Source organism: Stegodyphus dumicola, chromosome 9, assembly GCF_044657685.1.
Source record: "Stegodyphus dumicola isolate Sdum_Otavi_A_Nest chromosome 9, ASM4465768v1".
Taxonomy (NCBI): domain Eukaryota; kingdom Metazoa; phylum Arthropoda; class Arachnida; order Araneae; family Eresidae; genus Stegodyphus; species Stegodyphus dumicola.
The window spans coordinates 64808707-64829886 of record NC_140776.1 but is presented as its reverse complement, the minus strand read 5'-3'; the positions used below and the strand labels follow the sequence as shown (position 1 = coordinate 64829886).

At 30.7% G+C, this 21180-nt stretch overlaps 1 protein-coding gene across 1 annotated transcript in view; it reads right to left on the bottom strand.

Moving 5' to 3' along the window:
- Positions 1-16009, bottom strand: part of park (E3 ubiquitin-protein ligase parkin) — a 71150-nt gene extending 55141 nt beyond the window's left edge. Inside the window, exons 1-3 of the mRNA XM_085823546.1 lie at positions 15481-16009; positions 12799-12934; positions 2618-2745 (exon numbers count right to left, since the gene is read on the bottom strand). Coding sequence (XP_085679672.1) covers positions 2618-2745; positions 12799-12934; positions 15481-15738 — 522 coding nt within the window. The 5' untranslated portion in view covers positions 15739-16009. The remainder of the gene's footprint in view (positions 1-2617; positions 2746-12798; positions 12935-15480) is intronic.
- Between the last annotated feature and the right edge of the window lie 5171 nt (positions 16010-21180).

Genomic DNA, 21180 nt, shown 5'->3' with positions numbered 1-21180 from the left:
CCACAATTATGTATGATATACGGAAAAATAAAGAAAAGCTGTTGAAATTTTACAGCAACAGTGATTCTAACACCGGAATCCGAAATCGCGGCGAGCAATGAACTGGAAGTTGATCTGTCAGCACTATCGTTATCTTCAGGGCAGATGTTTTTATTTTATTAGGCTTATAATTCCTTACTAAATGTAGTATTTCATCTCGATGTACTCCATCTTTGATATGATTTAAATCAAAATTCCTCGTCATTATAAATATCACGAATACACATCACACAGTTTTCTGGCTGCAATTTTCTAATTTCAACTATGTGTAATGTATGCTTTACGCATGCGTGCATTGAAAGAAATGTTTAATAAAGTAAACAAATAAATATTAAGCATTTTTTTTTTTTTTTTTTTTTTTTTTTTTGTAAATTCTGATGCCCTTTAGATCATAATTGCTCTTTATTTCATAAATTACAGTTTCATATTTTTAATTTTATAACTTCTGCATGCCATCTTACAAGATTTAAACTGATTATCTATAATCCAGAAAAACCAATAATCCGGAATCATCTAAGTCCCGACGAACCCAGATTAAGACTTTTGACTTTATTTCTTATATCTTTATGGACTGTGAATCTTGGTAACTACTTCGTTTTAACTCTACTTTTGGGTATATATGAAGGTATCTCTTTAATTTGATTTTGAATTAATTTACAAATTATATATGAAAAATTTATTTATTCCCTCTTTTTCAATGCCTCAATTCAAAGTTTAAAATACAATATATCAGCACTAATTTGTTTACAATCCAGAGTGAATAGGAATAAATACTTAAAAACAACATCTGCTGAGATTTCTTTGGCACACGAAATGGAATTGGCAACACAGAAAAGGAGGTTGAAGGACACAGAACTTTTTTTAATGAAGTTTCAATTAAAACACTTAAATCTTTACAAATAAACACTTTAATCTGCTAACAGCAAATAAAGCCAAACATAATGACAGAAATAGCATAGGTATTCTTTCAGGTAAAACCTTACCAATGCGGGTATTTAAAATATCATATTTTATTTATTTCTGCATTAATTTAAGAGTATAAAAATTATTTTGAAAATAATTTCATTGTACACAATTTTGTTCATATGAAATGTTTTAATGCATTTTCATAAAAAATTTCTTTCATTCTTCAAAATATTTCCCTTTACTAATTTCCCCTTCTACTTACATTACATTCATTTTCAGTTTGAAAGGTATCGCAGCTCCATACATTAGTGAAATGAACATGAATACCATGTCTCTTATTCTTTCACTTTATGTTTCATTCTGTTAAAATTAAACTTTTTTATAGAAGAATTTCTTGAAGAAATTGTTTGTAAATGGTCACTAACCCTGTGTCCACTGACATTCTTTACTAAAATTGAAAATTTTCTCGAATTTTTAAATGAAGAAAATCTTTTATAGTGGATGACTTTTGAAAATGAGGTGATATAATGTTATATATTGACTGATGATGAAATAATTTCAGTAAATTAAGCCCAGATTAACAAAAAATGAAATCTCAATTCCTGAGCCTAACAAAAAAGCAAAAACTACTTTTGATGACAGCTAATAGTATTTAACATTAGGCTAGCGGTACCTAAACTTCTCAGAAAAACAAAAATTTTGCAATACATCAGCAAATAAGTCAATCTATAGGCTTTATGAAAAAATAATGAAAGCGAAACCTAAAGTGTTAAAAGCAACAATAAAAATAATGTCCTGAAAATACAAGAGTAATCATTTCTAACGTTAATATATGTATACAGAGAATAACGTGAACAGAAAAACATGACCTTTAATCCACAAAATTCACCAATCTGCACAATCCCACATACCAAAGTTGCAGATTAAAGGGATTCCACTATTTAAAACTCCTTCCCCCCTCCCTTTTTCTAGCATTTTACTTCAAATAAATTAATAAAACACAAAGTGAAATTTTAAAACTATAATTTAAAATTTAAAAACTTGTCATAACTTTCTTGAATCAGATTAAAATGAACTTTACTATAGTAATGTATTTTTGTTAATTGTGGTTTATTTGGTTTGTCGTTAGGTACAATAATAATGTATTAATGGTGTTTAATAATAATGTATTAATGTTGTTTAGTACAATAATAATGTAATTTTTCAAACTTAATATTTGTAGTTCTGTATGAGACAAGTGTTTAAATTGATTTTTTAAGAAGCTAACAATGTAATTACATATGGTCTCTTCATAAAAAATCTCTCTACATCACTACATATACTGTTTCAGCCTAAAATGCCTGTTTAGCTTTCATAACTTCTTTATAGCATACTTATTAAAAACTGTCATACTAAATTAATTCTGTGAAATCAATATGGTATTTTCATAAACAAAATCTAATGTCAGATACTGATATTTTAATTGTAATGGTAATGTTTAATTGTAATTAACAAACATCACATTTTAAAAATGCATGCAAGAAGTTTCAGAAGCAAAGCATTAAAGAGCATTTTATTATTATTTATGATAAATTATTAATGCTTATAACTTAACACTGACAAATGTGGTGTTTTGCACAAGTACATTGCAAAAAGTACTAAATATCAGAAAAATGTATAAAAAGAAACTAACTTGATCGACAGTTAGAGTACCTTCTTTGCATGTTCTACATCGAACTCTCAGTTTTCCAGGACATAAATCCTTACAAGGGCCATTACAGAAAACAAAGAAATGACTTTTTTTGGAATATGTCTTTTCACCTAAAAATAATATGATATATTGATAAAACAAATTATAATGATTTATTTAAGATTAACCCTCTCAGCACCATGACAGGCTTTATCCGAACACGAGATTTTTTGTCATTTAGTATATATTAGCTTATAATTTAAGATATTTTGCTTTCTTACTTTCTTTACCAACATATAATGTCATTTTAATAAATGTACATTTATGAAAATACAGACTAAAATAAATAAATATACAAATTTAGTTAATACAGGCTGTTTAAATACAGGTCACGATGGATCCAAAAACCTGCATCTCTCAAAAGGCTAAAAAAATTAAATTATAAATGCAATATTTACTCACATATTTCCCTTCCCCCCCCCAAGGACAAGGCTCTGAAATTTTTTTAAGTATTCACATAACTTTCCCCTTCCTCAAAGAAATCAGAACTAAAAGAATTGAGAACTTCCCTAAATTTTAAAATAGATTCATTCATGCAGTAATTGTTTTCATCTTATTAATGGATTTGCTTATGAATTTTGGATGCATGAGTACTGATGAAGCAATAATACTGAAATGCTTCAAAAAAACAGAGATATCAAATACTAATAATGGTTCTAGAGGTTAATTCAACATGGGGAAGACAGAACAATGAAAAAGACAGTGGTAATGATGATGATGGCTGTGACTTAAAAGTTATAGCAGATACTATAGAGAGCAATTAAGCAACAGTAAATGATCTGAAGCCTAGGTAATAGCAATGGATAATAATAAGAAAGGTTTGATTTCAAAATACAGAAAGCAAATATGAGGATATTTAATTAGATACTGTTCATGCTAATATTATTATGTAATCTTATTGGAATATTACTTTGATTTTAAGGGAACGTCACTTTCTTTTAAATAATAAATATTGTGATAACTTTCAGCAGTTTATCCATGAATACATTTAACTTGTTACTTTCTTCGTATGATTTTTCCCTCTCGATTTTAGTACAATAAAATTTGTAAAAAAAGGGGGGGGTGAATATATGAGAAAATATGGTACATTATCTTTATATTATTTTACATAAACATGATTCAATTCTATTTGAACAAAAAATAATCCAAATAATATCACAAGGGTAATAATAAAAAGGCACAATAATTTTAATGCATCTCAGACACAGTAAGTAATAGTTTCAGTTCATAGTAAGTTTGCTTCTTCAGTTTGCTGGTACTCTTGGTAATCGAATTTAACTATATATAAAAGATATTCCAGACACCTTTTGTTTACATTTTATTTATTATAAATATAATAGGGGGACCTGAAAGTAATGTCGTTTCTGCCGCTTGTTGACAACAACAAGCTAAGGGCAGAAGGGGAAGGAAATCCATGTCAAACACTCTTAACCAACCTTGGTCGACCATCCAAGAACATTTAAAGCAGAATGGGGAAATAAGCAAAGCAGGTGTTTGAGTCCCCCCATAATCTGTCCGAAAAGAAGATAAGCCAACCTATCCATCACATGCAACGTATTGCTTCAACGGCATTATACAGAAACGTTTTTTGATCGTTTGATTAGTGGAGACAAAAAAATAAGTCCTATATGATAATCCAAAACTCAAAAGGCAGTTTTAATAGGGGTTACAACGGGTTTACATCCCGAAAAGGCGCTTCTGGGTGATTGATGGAGTATTCACGAAATTCTTCATTTTGAATTTATGAAACCTGGAAAAACTGTTAATGTAGACCTCTATTGTGAACAATTGGATCTAGTGAACCAATCTTTAATCGAAAAATATCTGGCAATTGTCAACGGAAAAGGCTTCATTCTGCAACATGACAATGCATGACTGCTGCATTGCAAGACGAACACTGGAAAAATATCATGAATTGGGGGTTGGAGGTACTGCCTCACCCACCATATTTGTCCGATATCGCACCCTTGGATTTCCATTTATTCCGATCCCTATAACATTTTCTTAGTGACAAAAAATTTGGATGATGTCCAAAATGCCATCTCGAGATATTTTACTCAAAAACCAATGGATTTTTATCGGTCTGGGATTGAAATCGGCATACTAGATGGCAAAAGGTTGCTGATAACGAGGATGATTATATTATTGATTAAAAATAAAAACTTGTTACAAATTTATTCGTTTGAATTTAATGTAAGAAAGCGACATTACTTTCCGGTCCCCTTATTATATGTGTATAAAAACTCATAATAAATGCCTTAGATTTTGATTCTTACTTGGGGTAAGGGGAACAATAAAACTCTAGGCTTTTTAATAAACATCTGTTAACTAGAAATTCCTAAAAAACATAAGTCGTTAATTCGGACGCCCATAATTCGGAATGATCTATAATCCGGATATCAAAGCTAAAAACTTTCTGCGCATGCGCCGCGTTGACACATGTGCATAGGCGTTTACGCGTGCGCATAAGACCTTTATGACTGCGCATAATCCCAATCGCAGAATACAATTTCACATGTACGTTTTATGTATAACGACAGTATAAGCTAAGCTAAAATTAACTAATTATCTATTTCAGTTAATGTTGATGATTGCATTGTTCCTTAATCTTCGAATTGGATCCGGCTTATTATTTTTTTGCAGACTGTAAGAGCAATTTTATAAAAGTAAACTTGAACTTTCGATTATGTCAAATAGAATTTCCGATGCTGGAGCTCCCAAAGGATCTACAAAACGAAAGTATGTTTCCATGTCCATCAAACAAAAAGTAGAATTGCTACAAAAAATGGATAAAGACATGAAGAAGGTGACAGAGAGGTTAGTGAAAACGAAACAATTTCGATTGACAAGTTAGTCAGTATTCTCGACACAGTAATTACGGGACTTGAACAGCGGAATTTTGTAACTGAACAAGAAATTATGTCTGTTTATAGAATTAAAGAGAAAGTATTACCACATAAAATGAAGCAACTTAAATGACTTACATTAAAAGAAATGTTTAATAAAGTAAACAAATAAATATTAAGCTTTTTTTTTTTTTTTTTTTTTTTTTTTTTGTAAATTTTGATACCCTTTAGATCATAATTGTTCTTTATTTCATAAATTACGGTTTCATATTTTTAATTTTAGAATTTCTGCATGCCATCTTACGAGATTTAAACTGATGATCTATAATCCGGAAAAATCGATAATCCGGAATCGCCAAAGTCCCGACGTGTCCGGATTAACGACTTTTGACTGTATATAAATAAAATTACATGCAATTTATGAATGATATTTTACTACCAGTATGCAACGGGATTAATAGCTCTGTTGAAATACTAACTAGAATTAATAATTATTTATTTCTAAAGAATATCATGTGCAGGATAATTAATACTGAATTTGTAATTCAGCTCCTAATTTGAATTTCAATAAAAACTTCCATGCTTATAATGCTGTCTGGCATTATTTCAACATAGATATAAGACATAAAAAGCTGATTTCACTGAAATAATTACCTTTTCTTTGGTTAGCCTATATTAGGTGCCCCTTGGATTATCGCCAAGTTGTTGTTTCATTTATAGTAACCTGAGTAGTTGAATGTTACAGAAACCCTATTATGATGTGATTGGTTGCGTGATTGCGGTGAACTTGACTGATGAGAAAATATTTGTAAGGGCTTATTTCTGTGTTGTATGTCAATTAGGAAGTACATTGCACATATTGTGCTTTGCATTATAAAATAGCTGTCGGTAGCAAATTGGGTATTTGGTGGTATAGAACAAGAAAGCAGAAGGTGGGTTGTTTTTTTTAGGTGGTTGAGAACAGAAGAAAGGAAACTCTGCTGGATGTAATTCAACAGAATTATACGAGTCCTGTTTATATAAAGGAAATGAGTATGGTCGAACGTAAAGATCGTTCAGAAGGCTTTTTAATGGGTTTGTCACATGAAAGGTTCAAATATTCACCATATAAAGTGTTTCTTTAAAAAGAGAACATGGTTTGAGGAAAGGCTTTTGGATGAGAATTTTGTGTGTCACAGACAGAAGACACAGAAATTTCTAAATAAGGTAAGTACAGTCAAAACTCGTTAATTCGGACACCCATAATCCAGAATGATCTATAATCCGGATCTCAAAGCTAAAAACTTTCTGCGCATGCGCCGCGTTAACACATGGAAAATATAACTTATTGTAAACCTTTTACTGCATCATCTCTCCTCCTTGAAATGTTTATTTAGTTTAGTTCTTATTTTAAAGTAATATATTAGTTACTTCTACTTCTTTTTCTTACTGCCACTGTTTGCATTGAGAACGGACTATTTCAAACTAATTGAGATGCAAAAACGAAAGTGATGTTACGTCATCTGGAAAGCCGATTCGTGTCGATAGCTGATTGGTTGCCGCGAGATGACGTCATGCCTACTTCTGCTATAAGTATCTCGCGTCGCTCTGGCTCACTCCTTCCTTCTAGTTCCTGCTTTCCTGGCACTTGGGTGTGCGGTTTCCAGCCCCTTCAGAAGGATGCACGCAGTCCGGTGAATAAAGTGCCTTGGTTCCTGTTCACAAGATGATTGTTCCAGAATGAATGCCTTGGTTCATATCCATAAGATGATTGTTCCAGAATAAATTCCTTGGTTCCAGAGGCTACCATGTGGGCGGCATCCATTCTTCAATGAAGGTGGCATTAAAAATACATGAGCGGCGATTCCTCGTGTTCAACTAATATAAACGGAGTTAGACGGTTTTGAGTGCTTTCAAGAACTTTGATTTAAATTTCAGGTGTTTTATCGACCATTGATCATGGACTTTTTGAATGTGTAGCCAACTTCATTTTGAGGCCGCTTAATTACTGTTTAGGACATTTTATTTGTATTGAATGCCAGTGTTTTTGGAAACCAGGTAAAAATATTATTTGATGAATGATGGTTATATTATATTTTTCCTAAGAATCTGATATTGTTGAAATTTATTTTCTGTGTTTTTATTCTTTATTATATCGTTAATAAATTGGTTAAGTTCAAAACCTTTTATTGTCTTCAATGTCTGCACAACATAGTCTCTCAGGGAGCTTTTATTGCTACTACTGCTAAATGTTTAATTTTATATTTTGCTTTAGCATCAATAGGCGTTTATGCGTGCGCGTAAGACCTTTTACCACTGCGCATATGAGTGTGCACAAGCGCAGAATACGTTTTCGCATGCGCGTTTTATGCATAATGAACGGTATTATCTATTTCAGTTAATGTTGATGATTGCGCTGTTCCTTAATCTTCGAATTGGATCTGGCTTATTATTTTTTGCAGACTGTAAGAGCAATTTTATAAAAGTAAACTTGAACTTTCGATTATGTCAAATAGAATTTCCGATTCTGGAGCTCCCAAAGGATTGTACAAAACAAAAATATGTTTCGATGTCCATCAAACAAAAAGTGGAATTGCTGCAAAAAAATGGATAAAGACATGAAGAATGTGACAGAGAGGTTAGTGAAAACGAAAAAATTTCGATTGACAAGTTAGTCAGTATTCTCGGCACAACAATTAACGGACTTGAACAGCGGAACTTTGTAACTGAACAAAAAATTGTGTCTGTTTATAGAATCAAAGAGAAAGTATTATCACATAAAACGAAGCAACTTAAAACAACTTACATTGAAAGAAATGCTTAATAAAGTAAACAAATAAATATTAAGCTTTTTTTTTTTTTTGTAAACTTTGATACCCTTTAGATTATAATTTTTCTTTATTTCATAAATTAAGGTTTCATATTTTTAATTTTAGAATTTCTGCATGCCATCTTACGAGATTTAAACTGATGATCTATAATCCGGAAAAATCGATAATCCGGAATCGCCGAAGTCCCGACGAGTCCGGATTAACGACTTTTGACTGTATATATTTCCTTTGCGTAGTGTGTAGATGCGATAAGATGTATTTCCTTTTTTATGTTATATCATTGTTTGATTTAAAATGCAGTTTATTGAGATTATATTTTTTTGTTTGGCTCTAGTGTAGTACTGTGTGCTCCTTTGATTTTTAAGTGAAAATAGATTGATGCGTACGGCTAGTTTGTGCAATTTTCTGATGTTTTTTGAACAAAAATAGATCACACAACCAATCTGTATCATGCTAAAAGTACTCTGAAGAGGACAGTCTTAGCTAGTGTTTTCAAGGCCTGGGGACAACTAAACATTTTACACCCCCTGCTGCTTGCCAAGAATAGAAAACATTTCTAAAATTTCAAAACATCAGCTTGGCACCCCTAAATGCTGCATCCAGGAACAGATATCCCCCCTTGCCCCCTCTAGTTACATCCATGAAAGAAGACTAATGTAGCAAAATACTAAATGCAAAAAACAGACTCTCAGCTTGCCCTCAGACTAACAGCAAGCTTTTTGGCCATATGTTTAATTTCTGAGTTAACAAAGTGATTTACAGTTTTTCACTCTACTGCAGATATTATGTTCTTTTCAACAGATTTCATCACCACAACAATAGTCACTGGATAGAGTAGACTTTAAGGTACCCCTTGTATTATGGCGAAGTTATTGTTTGATTTATCGCCAAGTTGCTCTTTCATTCATGGTAGCCTGAGTAGTTGAATGTTATGGAAACCCTATTGTGACGTAATTGGGTGCATGATTCTGGGAAATTTTGAATCGTGGGATGTTTCGTAAGCGTTTTTGTGGTGTGTGTTGGTTTGATTCTTTAGACGGTAGAATGGCCAAATGTAGTAAGATTAATTTGAAGTTTCTGTACGATTTGGAGCAAAAGGGAAAAGAGCTTTATTTGACTGGTGCGTAAATGAAGGTTTACTTAGTAGCCATTATAAGTGTCCTGTATGTAGGAAGAATATGTGTCGAGTCGAACGTAAAAACCGTTTAGATGGATTTGAATGGGTTTGTAGGAAGAAAGGTTCAGATATTCACAATGAGGAGCGTTCAATCAGAAAGAGGGCTTATCTTTGGAATATGGTAACAGGTAGTTTGGTGACATTTTGGAGGCGATAAAGGTTACTACCTAGGACTTTGGGAATAATGTGAGAAGTACTCAGTTCTGATTACGCATTATTTTGTGTGAGGGAATGAGAGATCATGAGATATGTCATGTGACATTAATGTACAAATCACTGTTCTTTAATCGGAAAAGGGGGTAAATTTGTAAAAATATCTGCTGTACTTTATAGCGTTAGTTTCATTCTATGTTCTGTGAAACAGTGTTGTTTAATATTTGGATCCCATGGCCCTATATAAAGTAAATCTGAAATTTTTATTGCATTTATGTGTGGTTGAAAAGAATTGCTTAATTGCGGATAAGTATGAATGTCCAACATGTGGGAATGAAATGAGATTGTGTGAAAGGAAGGATATTACAGATAAGTTTGAATGGTGTAAGAAATCTGGTGAAAATTGACATTTTATGATCCGCCATGCACTCAAGATTCTGTAGAAGATTAGGTAAGTTAGTATTTTTAATTATTTGAGGATATTATTTTTATGCATTGTTCTAAATGTAAGGAGTAAATAAATTAATACGGTATTATTGGAAAATTGTTATTAGCAATGATTTAGTATAAAGTAATTAGGATTGTAAGCTAATTTTTATTAATTTAATGTATGTGCTTATTTATATTTTAAGTAGTGTTTTTTAATTTAATTATATTTTAATTTAATGATTGTGATTTTGAGAGTTATGTGTTTGTAGTATTTTGGAATACGTTTGAGTAGAAGTATATGTGCATGGAAAGAATTTAAGTATTTGACACTATGTATTTGGAACCATTTTTAATGTTTGCGTTATAAATTGGCAGGTGAGGTTTATAATAGATAATTTAGAGGGAAAAGTTTTGGGATATTTTATTTATTTTATACGTGCAAATGTTTATCCTTGGAAAGGGTATATACTTTTTCGCGATCAGGTAATTTCATATATGTCCCTTTTACCGAATTTAAAGATTCACAAAATTTTCATGCATTTTCGTGAAATTTTTCTAATTTATGAGAAAAAAGCTGTGTACATGGATATAGTGAAGAGTGTGCGCAATGCCATTTTTGTGCAATTCTGGGATGTTTTTTTAAGTAAAAATAAGTCGATGTGTACATGGTTTAATTATATTTTAATTAAATGATAGTTATTTTGTGAATTATATGTTTGTAGCAATTTGGTATACATTTCAGTGGAAGTAAATGTGCATGGAAATAATTTAAATATTTGACACTAAGTATTTGTAACCATTTTTAATGTTTTGTTATAAATTTGTTGGTGACGTTTATAATAGATAATTTAGAGGTAAAAGTTTTTGGATATTTTATTTATTTTATACGTGCAAATGTTCATCCTTGGAAAGGGTATATACTTTTTTGCGATCAGGTAATTTCATATATGTGCTTTTTACCGAGTTTAAAGATTCACAAAATTTTACTGCAAATTTTTGTAATTTATGAGAAAATAGCAGTGTAGATGGATAAAGTCAAGAGTGTGCACAATGCCATTTTTGTGCAATTCTGGGATGTTTTTTGAAGTAAAAATAAGTCAACGTGTACATGGTTACTGTGTATGTGCGTTTCTGAAAAACGCGGCAAGGAGTTTGCGATTCTGCACTTTTTCCCAATTTTGCAGTTAATATTTGTCATGATTAAGCAGTTTTGTTCCATAAAATTTCTAGCATAAGTGTAATTCAGCTAGCAGATTGTTGGAAAAAGTGTTGAGTAATTAAAAAGAAAAGAAACATGTCTTCACTGGCGGCGAAAAAAAATATAGAGGGATACTGTAGCAGAGTTGGTTGCCAAATTTTCGCCAAAAAATCGCCAAGTTACCATAATCCAAAGATTAACCAGAAAGAGCACCTGGTTTGGAAAAAGTCATTTGAGTATGATTGATATTTTGATTTTTACGTGGCTCTGGGTGTACGAAGCGAACGCAAAAATCATGGTAAGTGAATATTTACTTTTGGTAGTGCTTAAATGTATAACATGTTTTTCCTTTTTTTATGTTATTTTATTGTTTGGTTTAAAATGTATTTTATTGAGATTATGTATTTTTTGTTTGCCTATATTGTAGACTTTGGTGCTCCTTTGACTTTTTAAGTGAAAATATAACGATGTGTACATGGACAAAGTAAATAGAGAGAGTGCGCAACGCAAGTTTGTGCAATTCGGGGATTTTTTTTAAGTGAAAATAGGTCGACGTGTACATGGATAAAGTTAAAAGAGTGCGCAATGCCATTTTTGTGCAATTCGGGGATTTTTTTTAAGTGAAAATAAATCGATGTGTACATGGATACCAAGTTTAGGCAACTGTTTGTCTTGTTATTTTGGCTTTGTGTAGCGGCAATTTTTGTCGCAAAAATCGCCTTCGCAAGCCAAAATAACGAGTCAAAGAATTGCACAAAATCGGTATCCATGTACCGCCAAAAATCGGTAAGTTTCGCCAAGGGGTACCCTAAACTATACTTTTACCTAGTCATTCATTCCCAAATTCATAGCCAGCTAAAAAGTAGTAAAATATAAATTAATCTAATTCACCTATTTAGTTGTACTATAATAATGTAAACTGTGGTGTAAAATATGTAACATTTAAAACAATGTATAAACACAATTTTATTTAAATCCATTACATTAATAATTGTAATAAAGAATTTTTATAAATCAAATCTCTAAAAGATCTAATTATCTAAAAAATACAAAAAGAAGTCAATCAATAACATTTGACAATTGGGAATTGATTCAAAATTCCTACAAATAGCATCCCTATTATTGAATTACATTTTGATATATTTAGTAAGTTTCATAATTTACTAGCTTGCCTAAAAAAAAGTTTTGTAAAAACACATTAACAGAAGCAATAAAACTCATGCAAATGTGTTGCATAAATGCATTCAGATAAAAGACATTTTGAAGAGCAAACATCGTATTGCATATTACCAAATAAATTTTCATTAAATTATAATAATAAAAAAAGTATGGTTATTTAGCACAAATATAAAATGAACCTATAAACAGTAACAATTTTTATAGGAATGGAACTTAATTATTTTAAAGATACTAAATGTATAAATAATAGAAGAAAATATATAACTATTAATTTACAGAAAACATCATCTTAAAAGTTTAATGGCATTGCCTGATATTGATTATCCAATTACCTGTTTCATTTTGATCACAGTCATTTGAACAGAATGGTGTTAGATTGAGTGGACATTTTGCTTCGATTGTCACATTTACGGGTTGTTTTTTCTGTGAAACAGCATGAATCACACTCTGTTCACCAACATCACAATCCTGTGAAATAAACACAAAGGATTACTTACTTCATTTTTAACAAAAGCAAGCATTTCAAAAATATATATTGAAATATACTGTTACAAATATTACATAACTGGCATCTATACAAATGTGAAATCAATTTTTAATCTCCCCTACATATACAACAAAAACCTTCCCAAAAATAATTACAAAATTATTCAAGGTTTTTAAAATTTTGATTTATTGAAAATTATCAAATGAAAAATACTAAAATTGTAATCTATTGCCCTGATAGCAAGCATGTTAACTTTTTTGGAAAAAGATGTATGACATATAAGAAGCATATTCTCCACTGAAAAAAAAAAAAAAAATTATAGTCTTATGCTAAGTAAACTTATTTTCTTTCACACAGCTAATGAATAGGCTTTGGTTCTGCAATGGAGAAAAATAATTTTTTTTATTTATCACCAAGAAACTATAACTACAAAATAATTCATGTCAAACTGATTACTGTCAAACTGAAACTTAATGGCTTTAAGCAGGTCACAACCAAAAAGAATTCATTAGAGCTAACAATGAAATGACATAAATATAGTAAAAATTGGTTGATCTTTGGATTATGGTAACTTGGCGATTTTTTGGCGAAAATTTGGCGACCAACTCTGCTACAGCAACCCTCTATTTTTTTTTTCGCCGCAATTTTCTCTTCACGAAGTAAAGACATGTTTCTTTTTTTTTATTTACTGAACACTTTTTCCAACAATCTACTAGCCGAATTATACTTATGCTAGAAATTTTATGTAACAACACTGCTTAATCATGACAAATATTAACTGCAAAATTGGGAAAAAGTGCACAATCGCAAACTCCTTGCGCGTTTTTCAGAATAGCACATACACATAAACCATTTACACGTCGACTTATTTTTACTTAAACATCCCAGAATTGCACAAAAATGGCATTGCACACACTCTTAACTTTATCCATCTACACTGCTATTTTCTCATAAATTACAAAAATTTGCACGAAAATGCAAAAAAATTCTGTGAATCTTTAAACTCGGTAAAAAGCACATATATGAAATTACCTGATCGCGAAAAAGTATATACCCTTTCCAAGGATGAACATTTCCACGTATAAAATAAATAAAATATCCAAAAACTTTTACCTCTAAATTATCTATTATATTATAAATGTAACCAACGAATTCATACCGCAAACATTACAAATGGTTATAAATACTTAGTGTCAAATATTTAAATTATTTCCATGCACGTTTACTTCAATTGAAACGTATACCAAATTCCTACAAACATAAAATTCACAAAATAACTATCATTTAATTAAAATATCACTAAAACCATGTACACGTCGACTTATTGTTACTTAAAAAAACATTCCAGAATTGCACAAAAATGGCATTACTCACACTCTTCACTATATCCATGCACACTGCTTTTTTCTCATAAATTAGAAAAATTTCACGAAAATGCATGAAAATTTTGTGAATCTTTAAATCCGGTAAAAAGAACATATATGAAATTACCTTATCACAAAATGTATATACCCTTTCCAAAGATGAACATTTCCACGAATAAAATAAATAAAATATACAAAAACTTTTAACCTCTAAATTATCTATTATATTATAAACATCACCAACGAATTCATACCGCAAACATTACAAATGGTTACAAATACTTAGTGTCAAATATTTAAATTACTTCCATGCACGTTTACTTCAACTGAAACGTATACCAAATTCCTACAAACATAAAATTCACAAAATAACTATGTATCATTTAATTAAAATATCACTAAACCATGTACACGTCGACTTATTTTTACTTAAAAAAAATCCCAGAATTGCACAAAAATGGCATTGCGCACACTCTTCACTATATCCGTGTGCACTGCTTTTTTCTCATAAATTAGAAAAATTTCACGAAATTGCATGAAACGTATTCCAAAATACTACAAACGTATAACTCACAAAATCACGATCATTAAATTAAAATATAATTAAATTAAAAAACACTACTTAAAATATAAATAAGCACATGCATTAAATTAATAAAAATTAGATTACAATTCTAATTACTTTAAACTAAATCATTGCTAATAACAATTTACCAATAATATCATATTAATTTATTTACTCCTTAAATTTAGAACAATGCATAAAAATAATATCCTCAAATGATTAAAAATACTAACTTACCTAAATCTTCAGAATCTTCATTACGTGGCACGTACTATTTCACACAACACACAATGAAGCTTAATACAAAATAATATAGTACTACAGTTTTCCAAATTCCCCCCCCCCTTTTCCGATTAAAGAACTGTAATTCGTCCATTAATGTCACATGACATATCTCATGATCTCTCATTTCCCTCACACAAAATAATGCGTAATCGTAACTGAGTACTTCTCACATTATTACCAAAGTCCTAGGTAGTAACCTTTATCGCCTCCAAAATGTCGCCAAACTACCACTTACCATATTCCAAAGATCAGCCTAAAAATTTTCAAAATTATGTAAATTTATTGAAGGGATAACTATAAAAACAAAAACTACCTGAATCTTAACATTATCATGTAATTCTTTACCAGCAAATATTATTCGAAGTTCTTCGGTTTTCATACACAGTTTTGAACTGATTGCATGCTTTAAGTTATACACTGTCCAATCAGTTTCTAAATATACGGGCACAGTAGTTTCTGGACCACATTTTACGTAAATTTTCAATTTACCACTCATGTCATCAGGTTTTGATCGTAGAAAGAAGCCAATAATAGTTTGAATAAGGTAAACAAATAAATCAAATATCAACATGGATGTGAGTGCAGAAATTCAAGTCAATAAAGCTTTGTTATTTAGAAGCTATGTTGATAAACTGTATAACATAGCTTTTATTTTAAAATATTGGAATAAATAACTACTACATCAAGGTCATAATAACTAAACAAATCTATCAGATCATAGACACATATATCCACAGGTCGACAAACTACGCAGACCCATACTAAAGGAAAACAAATATTACGAAACTTCTCTTTCCAAATTGTTTGTTAGACAGACACACAAATGTAAACCAAGGAGGATGTAAACACATGAAGTGTTGCCAAATTAGAATCACATATCAATATGGATTCAAGATGGAAAATTTTTTCTCCCCATGGACGTTATTCGCCTTACTCCACACTACTTTCCATTTATTTTATATTCTGAATTACTATTTAACACCTACAGATATGCTGGAATCAATCAATCAAACAAACAAAAATTTATCGCTGGGATAGCCAGCGAAGCGCGCTGTTACCAGCTCAAGAAGAGTTACACATGACTTTAAACCAAGGAGGTTAGAATAGAAGGAGGGAGGGTTCGCAGTTTCCTCCACTATCGGGGAATGAAGCTCCACGGAACAAGCGGCGTCCATGTTTGTAACCTCAAAACATTTGCCATACGGTAGTGAAACGTACGTGTTTCTCAGCTGTTAAATGCAGGGATTTTCCAGTAAAAATATCTTAAATTTATAATGAAATGCTTCGCTATTGTTAGTTTTTTGTTTTAAAGTTATAAAGATGATATCCGTAATTTACTAAGTACAGAAAATCATTAAGAAATAGTTCGAAATCTAAATGATGTTTCTGCATAACTTCAAGAATTTGTATAGGTTTTATTATCAACTTGTTGGGTATACTTTCCAATTGTTTCTTTAAGAAGTGATATTTCTGATTTATTCGCAATATTATTACAATTTATTAAAGAATCACTTGTAATAATTTTTACCTGAAATTAATAACAGATAATTATCTAAAAAAATGGTAACATGTTGCTTTTTTTTAAATGAATGTTTTAAATAGCTTTTTTTCTCAACCAACAACCTTATATCAACAAGCAAATAAATATTAATAAAATAAACCAGATTTATGTGAATTCAATGATTTCAGTTTATGCGCGCTTCATATTTATAAATCTCAAAGAAATTACCTTGAATTAAGCTGAATTACAGAAATGTACCTATATAAATTTTTGGATATATCTTTTCACATGTTCAATTGTGTAAATATTTTACTTACGTTTATCGCAATACTTCCCAGAAATTTGTAAGCTTATGCAAAAACATTTTAACAATTGAACAGTTTATCTCGATCAAATGCACAAATTATATTCGTAACAGTTCACAAAACTTAAAAATGAATAATAATTAATGCATAAAGAAAGCGTTGCTTTATTTAACACTTTTACAATTCATAAAAATAGTAACAATTGATTTCTTACTTTTCATGAAAATTATAAAACTATTTACCTAAGCGTTCAAATCATACAGTTTAATTACTAGCACATATCATTCTATGATAAGGAACGAAGATACCAGCTGTAAGCAAAAAAATTAAAATGTGTTTAACAAGTTTCGATTATTATTAAGTCTTTTTTTTTCACATCTGGAAAGAAAACAACATGACATTGTGATATTTTTTAACATATTTATGAAATTACACACACACACACACAAAAGAAAATCAATACTTACTAGTGAACAGTAATCCCAGGAATATTTTTTGAAAATCTATTTGTGCATCCATATGCAATATAAGCTGACATGCTTCAAAAAGAAAAGGGGAAAAAGTTACAATTACAGACTTCCTTGCACAAGTCACAGTGATAACAGTAACATGGCCGCCAAGCTTCACCGTTTGAGTTGAACCTTCCCTCCTTCTATTCTAACCTCCTTGCTTTAAATATTCTGACGTGGCGAAGGGAAGTGTCTACAAGTACGACGTCGGACGGTTAGCTGAAAAATGGTAAACGAAAGGTCGGTCTTTCTACGGACCTTGTGGTAAAAGTACGACTAGTTGCGCAGAGACATCTGCGCATCAACATGCCTTCAATGTGCCATGTGAATCGCATATTCACAACAAGGAGGTTGGAATAGAAGGAGGGAAGGTTCAACTCAAACGGTGAAGCTCGGCGGCCATGTTCCTGTTATCGCTGTGACTTGCGCAAGGGAATCTGTAATTGCATTATTATTTTTTTTCTTTTCTTTTTGAAGCATGTCAGCTTGTATTGCATATGGATGCACAAATAGATTTTCGAAAAATATTCCTAAGATTACTTTTCATTCGTAAGTATTGATTTTCTTTTTCTATGTAATTTGATAAATATGTTAAAAAATGTCATGTTGTTTTCTTTCCAGATGTGAAAAAAGTACTCAATAATAATCAAAATATCTTAAATACATTTTAATGTTTCTGTTTATTGCTGGTAACTTCATTCCTTAACATACAATGATATATGCTAGGATTTAAACTGTATAATTTGAACGTTTTAGGTAATTCGTTTTATAATTTTCATTAAAAGTAAGAAATCAATTGTTAGTATTTTTATGAATTGTAAAGGTGTTAAATAAAGTAATGTTTTTCTTTATGTATTAATTATTATTCATTTTAAAGTTTTGTGAACTGTTAGGAATATAACTTGTGCATTTGATCAAGATAAACTAACTTTTCTGCTGTTAAAATTTTTTTGCATAAATTTACAAATTTGTGGGCAGCATAGCGATTCTTTATGTATTAATTATTATTCATTTTAAAGTTTTGTGAACTGTTAGGAATATAATTTGTGCATTTGATCAAGATAAACTTGTAGGCAACATTTATTATTGGTCATAATAACTACAACTACTTCTACTAGATAATGACTACTACTTTCACTTCACCTTTAGTTTCAGTTTAGTTTCAGAAGGTTGTCATGCCATAAAATCAGTAAGGAGTTAGTGAGGGCTACAAAGAATAATAAAGATGTTATATATGGAAAATATTGATTCTTGCTTTTTGATTTTGCTATTTAAATTATTATAAAAAGAACTTAGCAAGCAACCACATACTTGGTGACCTCGGAATTATTGATAAAGATGTCAGAAAGTGAAGAATTAGCGATTAAAGAAGAAATAGCAGGGGTAAGTGTTAAAATACCTCCCTTTTGGGCTGAAAAGCCAGAGATATGGTTTTATCAAGTAGAAGCACAGTTTTCTATTTGTGGAATAACTGCCGAGGAAACTAAATTCAACTACTTAGTATCGCAATTGGAAGCAAAATTTGTTGAAAGTTTATGGGATATTATAAGTGACAATAGCAAAACCAAATATACTGCTGCTAAAGAACGTCTCTTGAACACTTTTAAAGAAAGTGAAAATAAACGTTTACAGAGACTGCTAACAGGCATAGACTTGGGAGACTCAAAATTGCTCATCTTCTTAAATATCAACAACTAAATACTATTTCAACTAAAACACATAATTTAAACAAGAGTTTGCCCTATGCCCAAAAAAATTCAAAATTATCAATGAAAAATATGAGCGCATTGTGACGCAAACGTATCATTCGTATTCGTATTCGCATAGAAACCGCATCATTTGTATTCGCATAGCAACCGTATCATTCGTGAGAATTCGACTTTTAATTGGTTGACGGAGGCGCTGCGATCATGAAAGCTGGAGGCAGTGTCTAAACATAGCTCCGAAATTTTTAAATAAGTGTTTCAGTAAATGTTTTCAACCCTCTAAAAAAGTTTAATGCACCTTTCCTAGGCAATGTCTCATTCATCAAATTGAAAAAGGAAACTTCGCTTCTTCGAAACTTCAAATATCCTGTTCGCTGTTCACTATCAACACGAGAAATCCAACAGAAACCCTGATACGGAATATTTAGATAAGTAACATTCTGTTCTCTATACAATATCTTATTCTCTATCACTAAAGTGCCATTAAATTTCTTTATTTATTATTTTCATAAGATTCTGGCATTATACAATAGTTAGTAATAGTAGCAAGTCATGTGGTTCTTTTCTTCGTAACTATTCCGTACAGACGCCACATTCCTTTTCAGTAGTCCGTTCTTATTAGCCATTCACACCCTTCAGAGGCCCCCCTTTTCGTGCTTAGGAATTTCTTGAGAGGGAAAAATGGAGATCTCTTGACCATCGATGAGTATAGATTGTGATTTTTGTAACTAAGATCCCCGACTTTTTTTTTTTTTTTTTTTTTTTTTTTCAGGTCTCAAACTTAGAATTATGAGCAAATATAAATACAGTGTGACGGAATTTGTTAAACTTGTACTATAATAAATTGCAACGGTTAAATTAATAAATTAATTTTATATTTAACTAATATTTAAGAAAAATAAACTGTATAATTTATTTTTGCTGAAATGCTCTCACAATATGTTTGGATTTATGATTTTGTCAATTACTGTTTTTCTGAAATATACATGAATTTTTTGGGAACGGTAATAGTTAATGTTACTTTAGTTAAAATAATATATATATATCTCTGCGATGATATATGTCTTTTCTAGTTAGGTCTCAAGATAAAGGCATACACATTACCATGTAGGAATTCCTTTTTTTTTTTTTTTTTTTTTTAACTTAGCTAAAGTTTGCTTCTTAAAGACACTAATTTTTGCAAATGAACTCCTTTTAACTACACTCATAGACACAATCGTATTTTAGGATATTTTCTACTTCTTTTCCTTTTCTTTCTATAGGCCCCTCTCTTTTTTTTCTTTTTTTTTTTCTCCCTCCAATTTTTTTGGGCTATTTATTTTTAATTTTATTTCGTCCCATCTTTTCTTCCTGGCCTTTTGAACTCGTACAAAATGTACGAAGTTCCTTTTTACTCTCCTCAAATACGAAATTGCCCCTCTTTCTATACACCTTTCCTTCGCACCTATGCTTGATTTTTCACCCATCGGTGCAGAAAGACTTAGCGAGTGCAAAACAAGACATCAGTCTACTTTGTCTGTCTGTCGTCTAAGAACGTTTATGTTTAGAGGCAAAATGAATTTTGCGAAATCTTGGAGCGAATTTAAAGAAATACTTCGCAGACACGAAGTAGAAACTGTAACAAAATATGTTTACTACTATGGAAAGTCATTCGATAAAAAGAGTAAGTGATTTATGAAGATGTAATGAGTAAATAAAAATCCTCTAGAATGTAAATGCTTTCTTTGTTTGTTTAGTTGATATTTGGCTATTTCGTTCCAAAGAACTTATCAGCATTAATTTGTATTAATTTTATTGCGTAAGATCTAGTTGATGTTGCAAGATTTGGTCCAAGTCTAAAAAAGGGTTTATAGACGTTCATATTCATTAATTTTGTTGCATAACGTGTAATAGCGTTATGTTTGATTTTTATTTGGTTTCATTGTCAGCTATTGCATGTTTTTTTTTTTTTTTAATAGCTGATGCTTCACGAAACATTCCATACCATATTAA